The sequence below is a fragment of the Ciona robusta genome, chromosome 11 (genome assembly GCF_009617815.1).
Source record: "Ciona robusta chromosome 11, ASM961781v2".
Classification (NCBI taxonomy): domain Eukaryota; kingdom Metazoa; phylum Chordata; class Ascidiacea; order Phlebobranchia; family Cionidae; genus Ciona; species Ciona robusta.
This window is the reverse complement of record NC_143245.1, coordinates 1,352,107-1,370,665: the sequence shown is the minus strand read 5'-3', so window position 1 is coordinate 1,370,665 and position 18,559 is coordinate 1,352,107. Positions and strand designations below refer to the sequence as shown.

The following is an 18,559-nucleotide window of genomic DNA, read 5'->3' as shown; positions in this document are numbered from 1 at the left end:
ATGAAAACAAAGTCAAAACAGACATCAGAAGCATGGCGTCTGCTTACACGCTGTCTGTTATTTTACCCAAGATATATTAGGTAAAAGTTTTTAAACCTTTTGTTCGGCGAAATCCATACGGTGTTTAAGCAGTAATAATCGATTTAAATTTTGTTTAAAACTTTGAAAATTATGAAATATAACTTTATTCATGTACATTACTGTGGGGTAAGATGGTTGGAGAATGTCGAATATTTTATAAACGTGTTTTTGATAGTCAACAACGCCACTTTAGAGCCGTACAAGTAAAAATCCAACAAGTTCCGTTTAAAACTGCGTAAATGTCAAACCGTAATTGCTTGTTTATACACGTATCGTAAAGTCAAATTATGCAAATCTTAGGCGCCAGTATAAAAATCGAAAATAATCCGCAATAATATTTAAAAGTTGTAATTTATCATCATCAGGTTGCAAATCCGGACGTTTTACGAACGCTATGAAATTGAAACCATTCAGGTCGTCGGTTCGAAGCTCTCTGTATAAAGGGGGCGTGTGTATAATAGCGAAGGGTGAACGCACGAGCAGAAGAGAAAGGTGTTCGAACGCCCAATGTCGGCTTATCTCACTAAATGCGATGATGCATGACGTACCAGGTGACGTAAGCATAGTTTATCGAGCGGGAAAATGACGTCAAGATATCGTAACCTGACCTCGCGGCTTTGAAAGAACGTTTGTGCAAACACTCTGTGACATCACAGGAATAAAAGTCGACAGATGAACTTTATCCCCCACCACCCTCCCCCTGGGTTAAGCTAGACTTTTTACCCCCTCCCCGCAGCGTTGATTTTCTAATCCGACAACTCTAGGGTCCGATACAGGAAACGTATTTAAAGATCGGATATAGAATGCGTCACGTTATTTATAGATATATCCCCCACGCGCCCACGACACGCTGTTTGATGCTAACATGGCAGATTTGACTTGTTGCAACAAGGATTACCACGAACCCCGAACCTGTAATAACAATGTCACGGTTTCGGGGTGAGACCCGTTTAGCGTGACGTAATACACCCAAGACACGCGCGGCATCAATAACTACGTCACCATCTGGCCAGGTGCACCGGACGATACTATAGTGAGTCAGTTCACTTCTGCATATGCCACTTTCAACGTCATAATACATCCATTGTTCCGTCAGCCACGTAGGTGGCGGGGCTTTTGTTTACGGCTGGCTGTCAAGATTCTCGTCGTTATTTTTAATTGAGCCGCTTACTACCGCAAGCCAGTTTAAACCGCTTGGAACCGGTTCCGATATCCTATAAAAACCTATATACTACGTGACAGTTCATACGGGGGAGGAATAGAATGAACTCTTCCGTCGTAATGCCGATTTTCCACCCGTCATACCACACAAGTAGACAGCGTAGAATACACAATGGGCGAGCACGAAGTGATGAATCGCAATTTTGGGTTCACGCTGATAAGCCAGGAAACATGTGCGCCATGTATTTGACCAAACCACCCAAGTTCCTATACTACCAGTCATAGCAAACCGACACAACTTGCCCACAAAACAGTAAACAGTAGTCGATAAACTCTGTTTTTTACCAATCAATCAAAAGTGCGGACGAACGCAGACTGATAAATACAAATCCAGCATTCCCCACCTTTGAGCATAAGCCTCGCTTTTGCTTGGATTGTCTCATCCTCTACCGTAATTCTACAAGTGTATACCCCGGTGTCTGACTTGGACGATCTTCTTACAACCAACCTCTGCCTACGTTGTATGATACGATTCCTTTCAAGACGAAGAGGTTTTCCATCTTTTAACCACGTGATGTTCGTCACACTTGAATGGTTAATAGCCTGCATGCATGTCAACCATTAAAACACTTAAATACGTTAAGAATAGTAAAGATTTTTGTACTCAGTCTTTACCCGGATATTTAACCTTAAATCATTGTAACTAGATTATGTGATGTTTATGTGATATATTTTGATATTTTTTACACAATCTTTGTTTAAAGACTTAACAGATCTAAATGTAAATACATAGGGGTGGAATCTTTCGTTAATAAACAGATGGAATTTTGTTGCTTCAATTTTAATAGATTTTAATAAAAAGCAAATACATCTTAGTACGGAGTGCAAGGTTGGGGTTATTTAAACATTTTGCTCTATAGAACTGTGGGGTAAGATGGAATACAGTTAGCAAATAAAATCCCACATTTCCTAATCATGTTTTAACAACTAATAACGTTCTTTTGGAGTCGCGGGTCTTTGTTTATATAATTCTGTAAGTCTCCGTTGGTTGGTACCAAATAAGACAATAAAATAAAATGAAAAACAAACCATTTCATCCCAATTTGGTAATTTAGTTTTTTTTAGTAAAACATTTTGCATTCGGCAACACTTCTTACCTTGCACGGAAACACTGCGGTTTGCCCAGCTTTGACGTATTTATCCCGAGGTGGTTTAAGAAAAGCCATTCTGTTTGGTTCAGGCAATGTAACAAGTATTATCACTGTCTTAGAGGTGTAACCAACTTTGTTAAGCCCAAGACATCTGTACTTGCCGGCATCACTACGTTTTACCTGGTGGTACATGTGTATATGTTAGAGCAGGGGAAGACGGGACACCTTTAGCACATAATATCCAGATATCCCGATCGTGTTTTAAACAACTAACAACGGTCTATGAAAGTCGTGAGGACATAGTTTCATATTTATTTAAATGTTCTTTGTTTACTACTAAATGGGACGAGAAAAGAGTTAAAAAGTGTCCCATCTCCCCCCATCCTACTGTATGTTAGAGCAAGGGATCTTAGTTCTTCAAGTCGATATGATTGTTAATTACTTTATCAATACTGAACGTAAAAGGTAGAATTTTATTAATGTAAATTCGTAATTATTCTTTGAAATTTGTTATAAAATCCTATTAGGGGCGTGGACTTTTAGGTTTTGTACGGGGCCGGATACCGATTAGGCTTTTAAACTGTGTGCCGCGAACATACCAGCGAAAGTGCAAAAGTGTTTTTTTTACGTTAATTTGTTTTTAAACCAACAAAATAATAAAGTATTTTCCCAAAACTATTTGGCAAAGTTATAGCGGTTCACAAACTGCAGATTCAAGGTCAGACCCTTGACTTATTTAACGATGCGACAGATAACTTCATGAACGGCTCGTTGAAGCAAACGTCGTTTAAATACGACACGGGTTAAGGTTTACAAATCAGAACGGAGGTTTCGGTAGATATGCACCCGGTTAAAAGTACGAGGCAAACATCTAACATGACCCGTGAAAACGAAACAAAAACCAAAATTATTCGCATTTGGCGAAAGCACAAAGTCAGATTGGAGTTGAAAGGAAATTGCCAAAACAAATAACCAGACAAAGACACTCTGTAGTGGTTTACTAACTCTATACAAAAGTCCTATTGTAATAGACTGGTTAGGTCATCTAAAAATGTAAATTTCGCGTCTAATAAACTTATTTCACCGTTAAGCGGAAAACGCCTCGTCTGTTTCTCGGAACAGCGGTTTTATCTCAGAGTTCAACGGAAATCAGGATTTTTCGTAAACCCAAGTTTTCCGAAGAACGCAATATGATGTTTATAAGTCAATAGAGTCCATTATTTCGAAATGACGTCATATGGCTAGTTACGTCACTTGAAACAAAATTCAAAAATGCAGATTTTTCCAAAATATTTTCCTCTTGTTTGTTAATATAATATGTAACTAATGCTTTTATATTATTCGATAAACATGGTTTACTATTATAGCCCATAAAATAAATATCGTAGTGTTTAAGCAAAAGCAGATTTATAATATAGATTATTTCCACGAATTACACCAGAAAACGCCAAATGCGCATAAATTCACTACATATTCACGTTTAATATAATACAAAAACAAACAACATAAAAGTTGTTTGACGCAAAAAATCTTATAATACCCCGCCCTGTATTAAAAAGAATTAATATGGCTTCGTCCAGAACTGTTTATATTAGATTAAAAAATACAAAAAATTCATATATATAATTGCAAACATTTTAAAAACAAAAATACGAACATTATAGATACAAGAAAAATTATATATTAGTAACTTAATATATTATGTAGTAGGGCAGACGATAACTTACATTAACAAGTGTAAGGCGAAATACACCAGGTGCCACTGTGTCGAATCTTGAGTTTGAAGGATTCCCGGTTCCCTTCATCCAAGCTGCTTTGGCTGGTGGCATAGCGGATATGACGCAATCTACTGATGCTATTGGGCTCCTGTGGGGTAAGATGGTTAAACTGTGGGGTAAAAGGGTTAAAATTGTGGTAAGATGGTTAAAGCTGAAAGACAAAAACTGAAACTAGAGTGACAAGGGGTAATGAGGAATAAATGCAACTCGCTTATCCCAAAGTGGTGGGGCAACGATAATAACGGGCGTTTTGTTTTACACACATCGTGCCAGCTAATGATTTAGGTATAATTGCCGATTATATACTCGTAATTTTTCAGTGTATTGCTGACAGTTTGGACTACCCATTGTCGACCACTTGGTTGGAGCAATTACCGGTATTAGTGTCTTTACCATTGACATTTTATTCTATATAGGTTTTGTGACCAAACAAATATTTAGTGTTGTTCAATTTTAGATTATTTGCAATATTTAGCATTCTATTTTAGCACAAAACAATGCAAACCCCAACGTATACGGGATATTAGACGTGCGCAACAATAAATCTCTTGGCGGTTTGTTTTAATTGGAACAACGTTATTCTAGCTAACTATGTAGAAATTGTGGTAAAACGGCTTACGGATAAAATCTGTGGCGCACTGGCTCCCAGGCTTTTCAAACAAAACAGAATTAAAATTTCACCCAAGCTTTTTACGTTTGGTTTTAAAGGGGAAACATTTGGACAATGTTTCGAAAACATTACCAAGAAAATAAGTTTAAAACTTTATGTTGTCTAATAAATTTACAACGAAATAGTCGCTACATCGGTACTCCGTTGCCTACACGACGAAGAACACTGGGTCGGTTTATTACTTCATCCGGTGTTGGTAAAATATCGACGGAATAACGATCTATAGATTGTTAAATAACGTCAGAGCGGTGAAGTTGTGTATAGATTATGATTGAACATCATAATGACGATTGCTGGGAAAAGTGATTGATTTTATCAAGTGGAATAAACACAAGAGGAGAATTGGGGATTTAAGCTGTGAATAACAAGACTGTTTATCAGCAGCTATAACCCGCACGTCTGTCGTGTGAAACCGCATTTGCTGACTGACGCTGTTGGCGCATGACGTAGCCTGTGACGTAATCAAGACCGATGCAAACATTCGTATATAGGAAACGTCTGTCTTTAACTCAAGTCCATGTGTTGTAGGTTAATCAAGTTTAGACTTCCGTGGTTCCGTCTCCGATAGTTTATCCTTATTTACGGTGACTTAAACGGGTGAAGTGGAGTGGTAGGCAATACGACCAATATTTAGCGAGCAGTTTTAAATTACAATTCATGTTATCACGCAAAACACGGTCACTGCACAAAATCCCGAAACGGCAACAAATTAAGATCATCACAACTCACCCAAGCATGACTTTCACAGTGCTGGGCAATGACGTAATCACAGGCCGTGACGTCACTTCGACGACCGCTGAGACGTTGGCCGACCAATCAGAACGCGAGGCTTGGCACGTGTAAGTTCCAGCTTCGTGAGCCGTCACGTTATCAAGGAACATTCTCGAAACTCGGTTTCCGTTTCGGTTAACTGTTAATTATTACGTAAATTGAATATTATAGACATTTGAAATAAAGTGCTACGAAGAGTTAGCACCGGATAAATAATAATGGTGATAAATTCCGTTAGTTTGGCTCGAATCATATGCTCATGAAAATACTACGAAATGCGTTACCGACAAAATTTTACCCAACAAACTGTATCTTGTAAGATACAATAGGGTTGGGGAAGACGGGACACCTTTAATATAGCAATATTCTGATTGTGTTATATACAATTAACAATGGTCTATGGGAGTCGAGAGGAAACAGTTTTATAATTCTTTGAGTGTTCTTTGCTTACTATCAAATGAGATGAAAATGTAGAATCAAAAGAAGTCTCATTTTCCCTCACTGTACTATATACATTTTGTCTAAATGGCATTATCATTCTCTTATTCAAATAGGAATTTATGACAGTTAAATATTATTACTCGCTCAGTATTTACAAACAGTATCCCAATCAAGTATAGACCACTGACTATGCTTAGTCACGGTGTATTATAAGTTGAAACTTACCTACTCTGTAGCGAGCCCCCACCGGTGCTACCCACAATATCTTAGGCAATGGATTACCAGATACCGAACATGTGAGGTTCGTGCTATGACCAAGTCTCACTTCCCTGTCCTCTGGTAAGCGGTTAAGGCTGGCCAGGGCGAAGCAATCCCATTTCCCCGACACGCATGTGCTACAAGGTGAACATGAGGATTAACATGTTAGGTATGAATGAGGTGAACCAAATCTGACAGGCGTTATGAAGTGGTGTTATAAGTGAGTTATGAAGTAGTAGGAAAGCCAAACCTATTTTAAATAGTTGAAAACAGATAGGTACATAGCTGTGGGAATATACAGTTGATGTTGTTTGGCCGTTACTTTAATATGTAAAGCATAACAGAATAAGTTAGCAGTGCTTTGGGATCATATTGACTGTGAATTAAATAGCGGTAGACACATAGCATATAAAATATATTCCTAGCTTCAAAAGTCAAAGCAACTAATTGCGTAAAGAAGGAAAAGCGTCTCTGCTCACATTACACAATTTAAAACAGGAATCATATTATTTAACAGTAAAATAAAATTCTACGAAAAGTTTATAGAACGAACAGATATAAAAGTCCCACACTAAAACTTACCACAGTTGATTGTTTATCGTCATTTTTGCTCCCGCTCTGTAAAATACCGATCCAATTGAGCACGGGCATTCTTCAATGGGCACGCACTGATCATCATTTAATACTTTGCCTACTGAGCAATGACATCCGCTAACACAGGACTTCACACATGCATGGTAAGGACTGAAACGATTCTCACAAGTCTGTTCGCAACTTGGTCCACAGCTCATAAACACTCGGCCTCCAGGACAAGCTCCTACATTGAATTAGTGCATATTACTGTGGGGTAAGACCGATACCGTTAGCACATATTATTTCGTATTTTCTTATCCTGTTTTTAACAATTAACAACGCTTTTTCAGAGTCGTGAGTGTTAATCTCTCATTACTTCTAAAACCATTTTGTTGTCCCCTATAAAAAGCTGTATATATGTTGTCCCCTTTAAGTTGTATGTTTGTGTCCCCTTTAAACTACTTAACTTTGTCCCCATTGTTTTTTGTATATATGTTTTCCATGTTTTATTTTATGAGTATATAACCTAAGCTTTGTGGGGTTTTTGATTCATTACAATTATGTGCTACTGGTGTCAACATCCTTTTGAACTGAGTGACCTTGAGACTTTCAGTGAGGATACGGATATATAATTTTGTGTGTTTTTGACCATCAAATAGGACGATAAAGGGGAATGAATTAATGAAAACAAAATCATCTTAGCCTATCTACTGCCCCCATTACCGGTTTCAAAGAGATAAATAAAGTTAGTGTTATGTAAGCAGGCTGGTGTGTTTGCATTTGTAATTATTTGAGCGGTAATAGTAAACAGCTGACCAGCATATCATTGACGAATTACTGCCCGACATGCACAACATAGTCAACACGTTTCGATAAATTGTTTTAGCTGTGTTTGTTCTAGCGTTTCAATACTCCACACAAACCTGCAGCTGTGGAAGGTGAATGAGAAAGACATTGTTTCGGGAGAGATTCTTTCTGGCCGTCAGTTACCACAACGGTTCGAAAGGCCACCTGAAAATAGCAAATGAAAGTTAAGCTAAATTGAGATCAACGGAGGCGCGCAGAGTTAATTAGATTAGTGCTATGCATACACGCGCAGGTGGGCGCACAGATCTAAGAACCAAAGCGCCAAAAAGATTAAAGTTACCCCGCGTGGAAAAACGATCCGCCCCAGCAGAGCGGGCAAAACTTCGCTACTTTTCGCCGCTATACCCATAACAGTACTTAACATTCCAGGGGGTAATAACGAACCGCATAATTAATAGCCTAGCACCTCGATGCTCCAATTGGTTAAAGGGTTCACGCACGCCTTTGGTCTAATACTTGTGTGGCATGCTGTAGTACTGCAATATTTTATCATCTTTCGTAATGTGCTTCATAAATTTGCGGTTCATTTTCAAATTTGTGGTTTCTGCTGCTAGTTTTTTTAAACTGAAAGTACACCATAATCTAATCGCTTTACAAAGATAAAATTCATCGGTTAAAGATTTACCTACCGCGCCCCATTACTTCCCCATCACCACATAATTTTGATGGCTTATAAGTTCAACTTGGAAAAGATAAAAACGCCACGAATTGCCAAAGTGATGAATTAATTTTAACACCTTATGTATTTATATCTCTTAGTTGGTGAACAATACATTTCATTGGGCGGGTTGCTGGATTCAACCATCTAACCCAGCCGTTTTCTATCATTTTTAGCGGCTATACATTATATTCAAATATCCGAATTGTGTTTTAAACAATTACCAACAGTCTATGAGAGTTGTGAGGATAAGGTTTTATAATTTTTTGAACTTTCTTTGTAAACATCAAATGGAGCGAGAAAATATAGAGTGAAATGATGTCCCATCTTCCCCTCCCTCACTATACCTTTTTTAATTATATTATTTGAGCATAATTACGTATGCTAAAATGATGGAATAGTTTATTGGCTAATTTGATTCAGAACCATTGTTGTTAACCATAGGCCAGTTTACGTAATGATATAAATGTACAGTGTGAGAAAGTGGGTTTAATATTGGCGCAAACCACAAACGTATACACAAATCACACATGTGTAATCCTTAATCTAAGCGCTCTTTATTATCGCGAGTATTTTCTCATTAACAACGATGTTGGGCGCGAAGGTCTTTTAACAAAGCATGTATTATTTGAGGAGTGGACAAAATTACTTGGTTTTGCTAATTGACATTTTTGAACCGGCTGATTACATATACTTGCCTCTGGTTGGCTGTAACAGATAGGGGACTGTTGTTTAAAACCTATGCGCTCTAGGGCGTGCTAGTCAGCGTGGATTAATCAGAATCCAGCCATGACATAACTTGGTAATTCTGGCATAAACAAGTCGAATAAATATAAACGTCATCGTTTCATTGTTACACACAGTTATTCATTGTTACACACTATTATGCGTTCATAACCGCTGGGTAGTTTATAGAATACAACCATTTGCTTGCAATACCAACAAATGCATTGGCACGACATTTTCACATTAATATGAATGATATTGACAGGTTTAGGGTTTAAGTCGGTAATATAACTTTGCAAGGGCATGACCTGCCTGTATTTACAAAGGCAAACCACATGAAGGCACAGAAAGACTACTGTTTTACGTGTATCACTTTTAAAATGTGTTTTAAACATTTTATATAGTAGGGCGGGGGAAGAAGGGACACATTTAGCACATAATATCCAAATATCCTGATCGTGTTTTAAACAATTTATAATTTTTTGAGTGTCTTTTGTTTACTACCAAATGGGACGGGAAAATTAAATAAAAAGGTGTCCCATCTTACCCCACCCTACCATATGTTTTAGAGAAAAGGTATTATTTTATTTGTAAGAACTAATGTAAATTTTGTTTTAAAGTAATTATTCGGTGAAATACAAGTATGTAGTTGGTTGGGGTAAGATGGTCCATGTTTTTTCTATTTTTTCGTATTATTTGGTAGTGAACAAAGAATATTCACAGAATAATATAACCGTTATTCTCGCGACTCTAAAAAAACGTTCTTAATTGTTAAAACACGATTAGGGAATATGGGAAAATAATTGTGCGCTACGGTATCCATCTTACCCCACAGTACTCGTCTGTGCCAACGATTGTCGCAGTGTGTATCATGATATCGAATATTGGGCTTTAAAAATAAATTTATAGACCAAGAAAGAAGCATTTTGTGTTTATGTGATAATTAGTAAGCGGGCACAAGGTGTATGAAATAGCACAACCATGGTATAACGGTTATCGTTGCCCCGCCACGCGAGGATAAATAAGTTGCATTCATTTATTTACATTGTTCCTTTTAGAGTTACCACGTATCCCTAACCTAACATTGCAGAAAACCTAAACCCCGCACAAGTTTAACTCTACTAATATAAACTTACTTTAACCGGCACTTTCACGATATCCCCGTGGTCTAAAAGCCGAAAACGTTTGAACTGGATACCAGATGACGTACGGTTGCGACGAACCGGAACGACCGTCACGTGACTACAGTTTGCCCAGTATTCTATAACGTTGTTGTCGAACCCGATGTGCACTGCCAATCTGAAAGAGAACATGAAATATAGATTTAAATATTGTAGGTTGGGGTCAGATGGTTCTTGTTACTTTTCTCTCATATTTTCATTAAAACAAAACCTGAAAAAATATCAAAGGTGTGGAATCTATACAGGTAAAACTAAACACTGCTTATGCTATAGTAGGTTAGATAAGATGGCTTGTGTTTTCATTCTCTTTTATCGCATCGTTTGGTAGTAAACAAATAATATTTACAGAATTAAATAACCGTATCCTTAGGACGCTAACATATCGTTGTTAATTGGTACACATTATCGTTAGTACGTTATATCCCATATATAGGATTGTTAAATATATGGACTAGTGAGTGGCAGCGGTATCCATCTTACACCACATTACTATATATCACTGTAAGCCGCTGGAATACAACGAGTAATCTGATCAGGCGGCTCACATGTTGGAATTTACTGTTCAAAGTAATCGTCCTAGCTCGGTCAACTCACAAGCTGAATAAATCGCCTTGCACGCCACTTGCTGCCCGAACGAACCTTCTGCAGTCAATAGATCTTTATCACTTCGAAACGGGTCGAACGGCTAGATTCTTTAGACCGTTTGAAATACTACGTTCCCAATGACAAAACGTCAATTATAGAAACAAATTTAACGAATCGCAAATTCATGTTCGTACCTCAGGAGCGAATACTAATAATATCGTAATCGGGTTCAAAAGGTTGCGATAAATCATACTTGAAATAATTTTTCACGCTTTTTACATAACGATATAAGGGTGCGCCGTCGAAACTATACCTTAAATAGGGCACAGTGATCCTTAAAAGCTGTCCAAACCGGAATAAACAGCTTCGCATGGAATGTAAGACTGATAACGTGATTATAAATCACTTAAACGCGATGTAATGACAAAATAACACCTTCAATTACACACACAGCATCAATTATATGTTAGAACGTTAATCTCAGTAAACATAGTTAATTTCAAATTGACCATAATTTTTCTTTTCAGCAAACCAACGGTAATTGCACATAAATTCCGCTTTAAATCTGAATGTAGCGGGAATGGTAAAAGGTTCGATTTAAATGGTTTTAAATTTCTGCTCCAGAAACTCAGGTTAAGTTTGCTCTCACTACAAATGCTCCATCGATCACGTACACGTCACGAGTGTTGCTTGGCCTCGGCCCGGAAGAGGTTGTGGGAAAGTTTGTTTGTTTCTCACTGAATTGCAATCCTGCATGAAGTTCATGCATAACACGAGTACACAGAGGCGACCAAACTCACATGCTTGTGTAGCAGTTTACGTGTCTTACAGAGTCTTCGTATCACATACATGTTATTGTAAGCCGCATTAAAAAGTTAAATCGTGTATGTTTAACCTAATTGTGATTCTAGGTATTAACAATTTGTTGTCGTACCACACGGGAGAACTTTGCGAGTAAAAGGCGGGACTGCTGCAGTTTAAAAAGTAAAATTTACAAAATATGTTTTTTTTACGACCAAAAATTGATATTGTTTTGTTGTTCAAATTAATATGTCTTCACTGCGTCATCAAGACCGATCAATATTTACGTAATTGAACCAATGTTTAAAAGGTTCTAACCAGGAGTCGGCGACGGAGTTTACCGATTCGTTACAAACAGGTAAAAATCTAGGCTTATTTAGAATGTTTGGTACTGTATGATAAGTACAGAGACCACGGATAATCTAAGCAGTCTGTTCATTGTACCTCATTGATGCGATTACTTAATAAGGATTTGTTCCATAAGTTTTCGTCTGTTCGCTTCAAAAATAAGCGATAAACCCGTATTGTGTCCGCAACGCTTCGGTGCCTACATTATAATTACGGGGCCAAACTAGCCCAAAGCTGCTGGCGGCGAATACCAGTTTATTTTTATCAATAACATTTATAAATATCTAGAGGATTAAGCCCGGACCCATACAGAAGGCGCGGTCTGTCCGATTCCCTAAAAAGAAAAATTCGCAACATTCTTCTGCGGTAAAAAAGGGGCTCGAGTAAGATCTCCGCTTCACCCTACACATCTGGTGTGTTATTCGGATTTCGAATTACAACGTGCTTTGGCGAGCTTACCAAGGAGTCAAAGGCATTTCCCCGCACCATCAATCAGCAGGCACGGTGGTCCTTAATACAGAGAGCCGGGGGGATAGATAAGAGCAACAGAAGTGTGCGGACAGCTTGGCCGACGATGCCGCTGATGCGTGCGCGGTGGTGCGGAACAAAAGGTTAAAGGTCACCGGTCATATAAGCATCCGGTCATGGGGATTATTGAATTAAAAGAAAATCGAAAGCATTGGTTTAAATTATACTACGCGTATTGCTATACATAGGCGGTAAAGGGTCCTAGGCGTATAAAATGTAAACGGTACGAATCATTCTTCAAAAAAAACGGTCAGCGAGTAGAACCAATGTAAAACTTTATTTTTTAACGAAATATAATTATAAAATCGAATTTATAGGTATCGTATACATTAAACCTGTAGCTGTTAAACTGTGGTACACGTAGGTAAAGTAAAATGCGGTTTAAAGTTATTTGTCGTCACCTACAACAAATTGTGCTGTAGTTTTAAAAACGGGACAAAAATAGTTGGGAAACACTGCCTAAAACTAATCGGAAAAATTGGCGATGAATGTTTTAGAAACACGAAACAAAAAATGAAAAAGTGTTTTTTATAATTTTGTTTTTACGATGTAAAATAAAAACAGAGTTGAATCAAAGCTTTTTTGGAGTATAATTTTGCGAGCCGTTATTTCGGCGACGTATTTATGCCTAATGATGATTTGGCATTATATTATATTTGACAGAAAGGGCGTTTTTACAATAACTATTGTACAAAAACAGGTTCAAAATAATTCAAATATATTTTTTTTGAATAGTTAATTAATTCGTAAAAAAATGGCTGGTGCTGACAAAATGAGAACTTACTACCATACAGTGGTGTAAGTTTAATTACAGCATACCCTTTCATATTGCAATAATTAAGTGCGACGGATTTAAACTATAATATTGTAGGCAAAGCTCAATTTTACCCACGGGCGATTACTTTACTCGCCATACGTCATAAACTAAGTTACGGAAGAGACGAAATTATCGCTTTTTAAGGTTTGCTCTTTAAAGCACAGGAAGTGATTCGAACGCCAGTCGGCTCTCGGTGTTACGCTGCCAATAAACAAGCAGACGCAACGGCCTATATATGACCTCAGTGATGGATTGTGGAGTGATACGGAATTTGAGAAATTAAGCACGATTTGAATATAATTAACTGTTTATTTTTCTGTTTAGAATTTTATACCGAATGTTGTTTTGCTGTTAATTCTTCGATGTCTTAATTCAATATAAATCCTTGTTATTGTAATCAAAGGGATAAACAAAAAATGTGCAGTTATTTTAGCTCAATATTTTGATTCATATATAAATAATAAAAATAAAATAGAAATGTGTAAACAGTCTTTGTTTACTTGTTAATTGTTTTAAACGATCAGGCTATTTGGATATTATATGTGTTAAAGGTGTCCCATCTCCCCCCCCCCCTGTACTATATTATATGTAAAACATCGAAAATTAAAAAAAAACACAAAGCGACATTAACGACTGCGTGTCACTCGTCACCATATGCGTGTTCAATTGCTCCACTTGGACAAAATACATCTTATATATACGTATCCACACTTTACTAATACAGACTATAAATCACATATTACCATGCTACAAATATCGAACGACTACACTTAGATTGACTCATGGCCCACTAAAATATATTGTCATTCACGGCTGACTAAATGCAACAAATGTACGTTTAGCTACATTTGATTCTATATGTCATTATGTTACAATAAAACAAATAATTTTTAGAGTCAATTGCCGGTCTTGTAACACTAAGCAGACAAGTCGCGAGATTAAAAACTTTAAAGTCGACAAAACGCGGCAAAAATCAAAATATATTTTTATATAGTATTGGGTGCCGGGGACACCTTTAGCACATAATATCTAAGTATCTTAACCGTGTTTTAAACAATTAACAACGGTCTAAGGGAGTCGTGAGGATACGGTTTAATAATTCTTTGAATTTTCTTTGTTTACTATCAAACGGGACGAGGGAATAGAATGAAAATGTATCCCATATTCCCCCACGCTACTATACAATGAATACCGTTAGAACATATCATCTCATGTTTCCTAATAGTAATTTTAATAACTAACAACGCTCTTTTATAGTCGTGAGAAAAACTCTGTAGATATGCTTTCTACCAAATAAGACGATAAAAGAGAATGAAAACATGTTTCATTTTACCCCAACCTACTATATATATTGAGTTATGTTGCATTTTTAGGTGAAACTTTCTATATTCTTTCTATGTTCTTTTGTAAATGTTCTTTGTTTAATAATGAAAGCATGTACCACCTTACCCCAACCTAATATAAAAATTAGCAAAACGATCAGCAAAGGCGTATATGTCCTACCTGTGCCAGTCGCCGATCTTAAACTCTGCTCCTTCGATCGGAACCACAAACTTTCTTCGTCCTCGCCATTCAACGTTTCTGTATTCCAACTTAAGTGTCATGTTGGTCCCGTTGACCTCGGAGAACAAACCAAACCAAGAAGACGAAACTCCTCTCGAGTTTGATGTTGAATTCGATCTCCAATCAGATGTAGAATTGACCTCGTCTTCCCGGGGCAAAGGGTCTTCCTTTTTCCGGACATTGTCAAGAGATCGCCCGGTAATTAAATACCTGAGAAACGCGAGAAGAGCATAATTAGTTCGCAAGGTATTCTCAGACACTCGTATACAAACCACACCGTGCTACTCATGAGTAGATAACCTATTAACAATTGCAATTAAGTCATAGTTTACGGTTTAGCGGGTGTGACTCACATAATGCTTTCATGTTTCTAATTCTTAAAAATAGGCCACTTAATATTCATATCTACACAACAGCGCATAAGATGTTATTGTATTCAAATCGTAGGTGTAACGGCTACTATTTATAACCGTTACGTTTTTGTAACTTTATGTTTCCATTTTACTTTACGTTTTTGTATCTAAAGGTATTACGAACTTGGGTATTTAACATTATGTTACACAGCATCATATTCAAAGGGACGAAGAGCGTAATGTTCAAGTTATTTCATACGAGTCAGGGTCAGAATTAATAAATTTAACACTGGGGGATGAGACGTTTCAAGCCAAAATCTGCCCCGGCCTACCTTGTAACAGTATCTCACCTTGTTGAATATTATGAATAACGAATTATAACTACATTAAGGGAAATAATCAAACACTGGCCTAAACCCCATTCCCTGTGGCATGGTTTTGGACCTCGTCCATATAGAATACAATATAGAACAGAATTAACGTACCCACTCCCGGAGTGTTCATCGACTTTAAATTCAAGTTCAAATCCAATGTGGCTGCCAGTGATCACTTTGTTGACCCTCACAGTAGCGTTACGTGTGTCTGGTGCTGGTGGTGTACTGGGTGTTGGGCGACTGAATAAGATCCGATGATACTGGAGACTTTTCCGCGGGAGGTTTGAATGAAGGCTCACTTCGCCTTCCGTTGCGTTGCTTCTTCGTAAAACTTCGGATTTTTTCGGATTTCTTCCCATTTTCATCCGAGACGAAATGATCCAAAGCAGATTGAATCCGGCGCTTGTGTGGTTCAGTTTATGGGTGTGGTCGCTATCGAAGATGCTTTCATCGATTTGGTTTTGTTTCTTCATTAGATCGACGTAATCAACGTTGTCATACATGGTGGACACCACAGCTACGAAGTTGCCGCCGTGATTACTTGAGCCTGCGGTAAAAACAACTTAAAAACGGTAAAAACAACGGTAAAAACAACTTAGTCAGTTCCCTTTAAAATGTAGAATGAATCATCTATAAAAATGTTGTGTGATACAAAATTGCATTTAAAAACTAACTAACATGATTACCATCAGCACAACAATGCACAACTTTCAAAAAAGCACTGAGGCTGTTTTAAAAAGGTAGACTGAACATAACATAGGGGCTGCTACAACACGAAGCCATAAACAAACTTTTGTGTTAAATCTTAACGAAACAAATAAATGTTAACCTGACAACGAAGGTTCGGTCGTCCCCATGAAAATGCAGCAGATCACGTAAATTGTAAACGGCAATGTTTTAAGTTGTAAGCGTCCGATATGCCCAAGTTGTTTCAGTCGTAACATTATGGGCTTGGTATCCTGTTACTGTGGTATAGTATATACTAAGTTCCGTTCAATGCGTTTTTGCCATTTCAGGCGAACATAGCCTGTGAACTAAAAAATAATAGAATTTATTTTTTCTTGGCCTTAACAAAATAGGTCTTTAGTACTAACTATGCCTGATATATCCTAACTTGGTAACATTTAGACGTTACTTTATGTCGGTGCTGATACAAGCATAGCCCACTACAAGCTACTCTAGGGACTGTACGGTTCTTCACGAATAAGCTAATACACTAAAACCTTGCTTTATAAGCTCACGTTTAGCCGCAGGAAAACCACCGAATAGAACACGAGAAGGAATGTAAGGAACTGTGAGCCTGAGCATAAAGCGCGACTGTTGGATCACTAAACAGACCTCATATTCGACGTCCATCTATCAATCGTCAGCGGGAAAAAGCAAAATCTGCTCTCGGGAGATCAAACTCAGCCTGGCGGCATTAGGCACGTCGACATCCCGCAAAAAGAAGACCACCAGCCACGATGTTCACGAGAGACAACGGCGAAGAACTGCCTAGTTGCGCTACTACCGAGACTACGCATTTTTTCGCTCCGCACAAATTTCCGCACGTGCCAATTTGCTAAATCGTAATCCTTATATCCAGATTTGTCTGAGCGGCTAGCACACACATACATTACATTTAACATATAATTCAACATCTTTAACGACACCTTACAACCTAAAACACAAGTTTACACACTATAATATCACGGTTTGGAACCCAAGACACATACACAAGATACACACGTAGCATATTATTAACCAACTTTTTAAGTAAAGGAAACTGAAACACATATTTAAATAACAGTATATTGATCAACCGACTGTCCCAAATACTTAACTCTCTGGAAACAAAATTACATTATTTGAAAAACGCGGCCGCCTATAAACCTTTACTATAAACTCGCCGTCTGCTTTTCGCTGAATGATCAAAGTTTGAACTCCCATATTACCAAAGGCCTGTACTGACAAACATTGACTGCTTCGCTACAACCTCCCAAAGCCTTGTCCCTTCTTGTGAGACGGAGCAGGGAACCATAAACAAGTCCGCTTCGCGCGCTCTGCGCTTCGGGCAAACTGTGCTTATTGTTTATTATTCTATCAAAGCCGCATTAACTAAAAGGCGACGATTTTTGGTGACGTCATGAGTTATAAGAACAGTAGAGTTAGTTTTAATCATTTAATATTTTGCATGGATAACATATTAACTGTATTACTATCTTAAATTTAATTACCACGTAAGTAATGTTAAATAAGAGATGACGTTTGGCTTAATATTTTGACTTAAACTTCTTTTGTAATCATATCAATTTTAAATCTAATTCCGTAACAAACAAAACACAAAAGTCAAACGGCTGGCTACCGTAAAATCGCGTTTCGAATGTAAAATGTTTTTAGTTTTCAGTACTGCTGCTCTTGCAAATTTGCCTTTGCAAGTTGAAGAAATATATACAGTTCTGTTGAAGTTGGATTTTGATCTAAGTTTCTATCATTTCATATTTTCCCTTCCGCTTATCTTAATTATTGAACTACACTCAGGCACAGTGACCTACTATACAATCGTCACGTTCGTACCCATTACTTCGCAAAGTATTTTAATCTAATCCACCGTGTCCGTTTAAAAGCCTTGATCCGAAATCTCTTATCTTCACCTTACATCGCATCTTGATTTATTAGAAAATTGCTGGAGTATGAACGAAGCATTTAAAATAACCGATTTATGTAACACTTCTCAATAAACGTCTGAAATCTGACTCACAGTTCAATATCCTCACGGAGGTTTGCCAAGGTCTCCTGCTGAAAATTCCAATGCACTCCTCTGTATAGTATGCTCTAACTCTGGCCCTAACTCGTTCCCAGCCAAACCCAAGGAGAAAGTTCAACTGGAACTTG

The 18,559-nt window shown here is 37.6% G+C and overlaps 1 protein-coding gene across 1 annotated transcript in view; it reads right to left on the bottom strand.

Moving 5' to 3' along the window:
- LOC149727657 (uncharacterized) overlaps window positions 1-17,895 on the bottom strand; it is a 33,649-nt gene extending 15,754 nt beyond the window's left edge. The window contains exons 1-11 of the mRNA XM_089887741.1: window positions 16,515-17,895; window positions 15,797-16,232; window positions 14,899-15,168; window positions 10,272-10,434; window positions 7,808-7,895; window positions 6,894-7,128; window positions 6,279-6,448; window positions 5,571-5,751; window positions 4,121-4,259; window positions 2,400-2,573; window positions 1,647-1,845 (exon numbers count right to left, since the gene is read on the bottom strand). Coding sequence (XP_089743867.1) covers window positions 1,647-1,845; window positions 2,400-2,573; window positions 4,121-4,259; window positions 5,571-5,751; window positions 6,279-6,448; window positions 6,894-7,128; window positions 7,808-7,895; window positions 10,272-10,434; window positions 14,899-15,168; window positions 15,797-16,232; window positions 16,515-16,629 — 2,170 coding nt within the window. The 5' untranslated portion in view covers window positions 16,630-17,895. The remainder of the gene's footprint in view (window positions 1-1,646; window positions 1,846-2,399; window positions 2,574-4,120; window positions 4,260-5,570; window positions 5,752-6,278; window positions 6,449-6,893; window positions 7,129-7,807; window positions 7,896-10,271; window positions 10,435-14,898; window positions 15,169-15,796; window positions 16,233-16,514) is intronic.
- Between the last annotated feature and the right edge of the window lie 664 nt (window positions 17,896-18,559).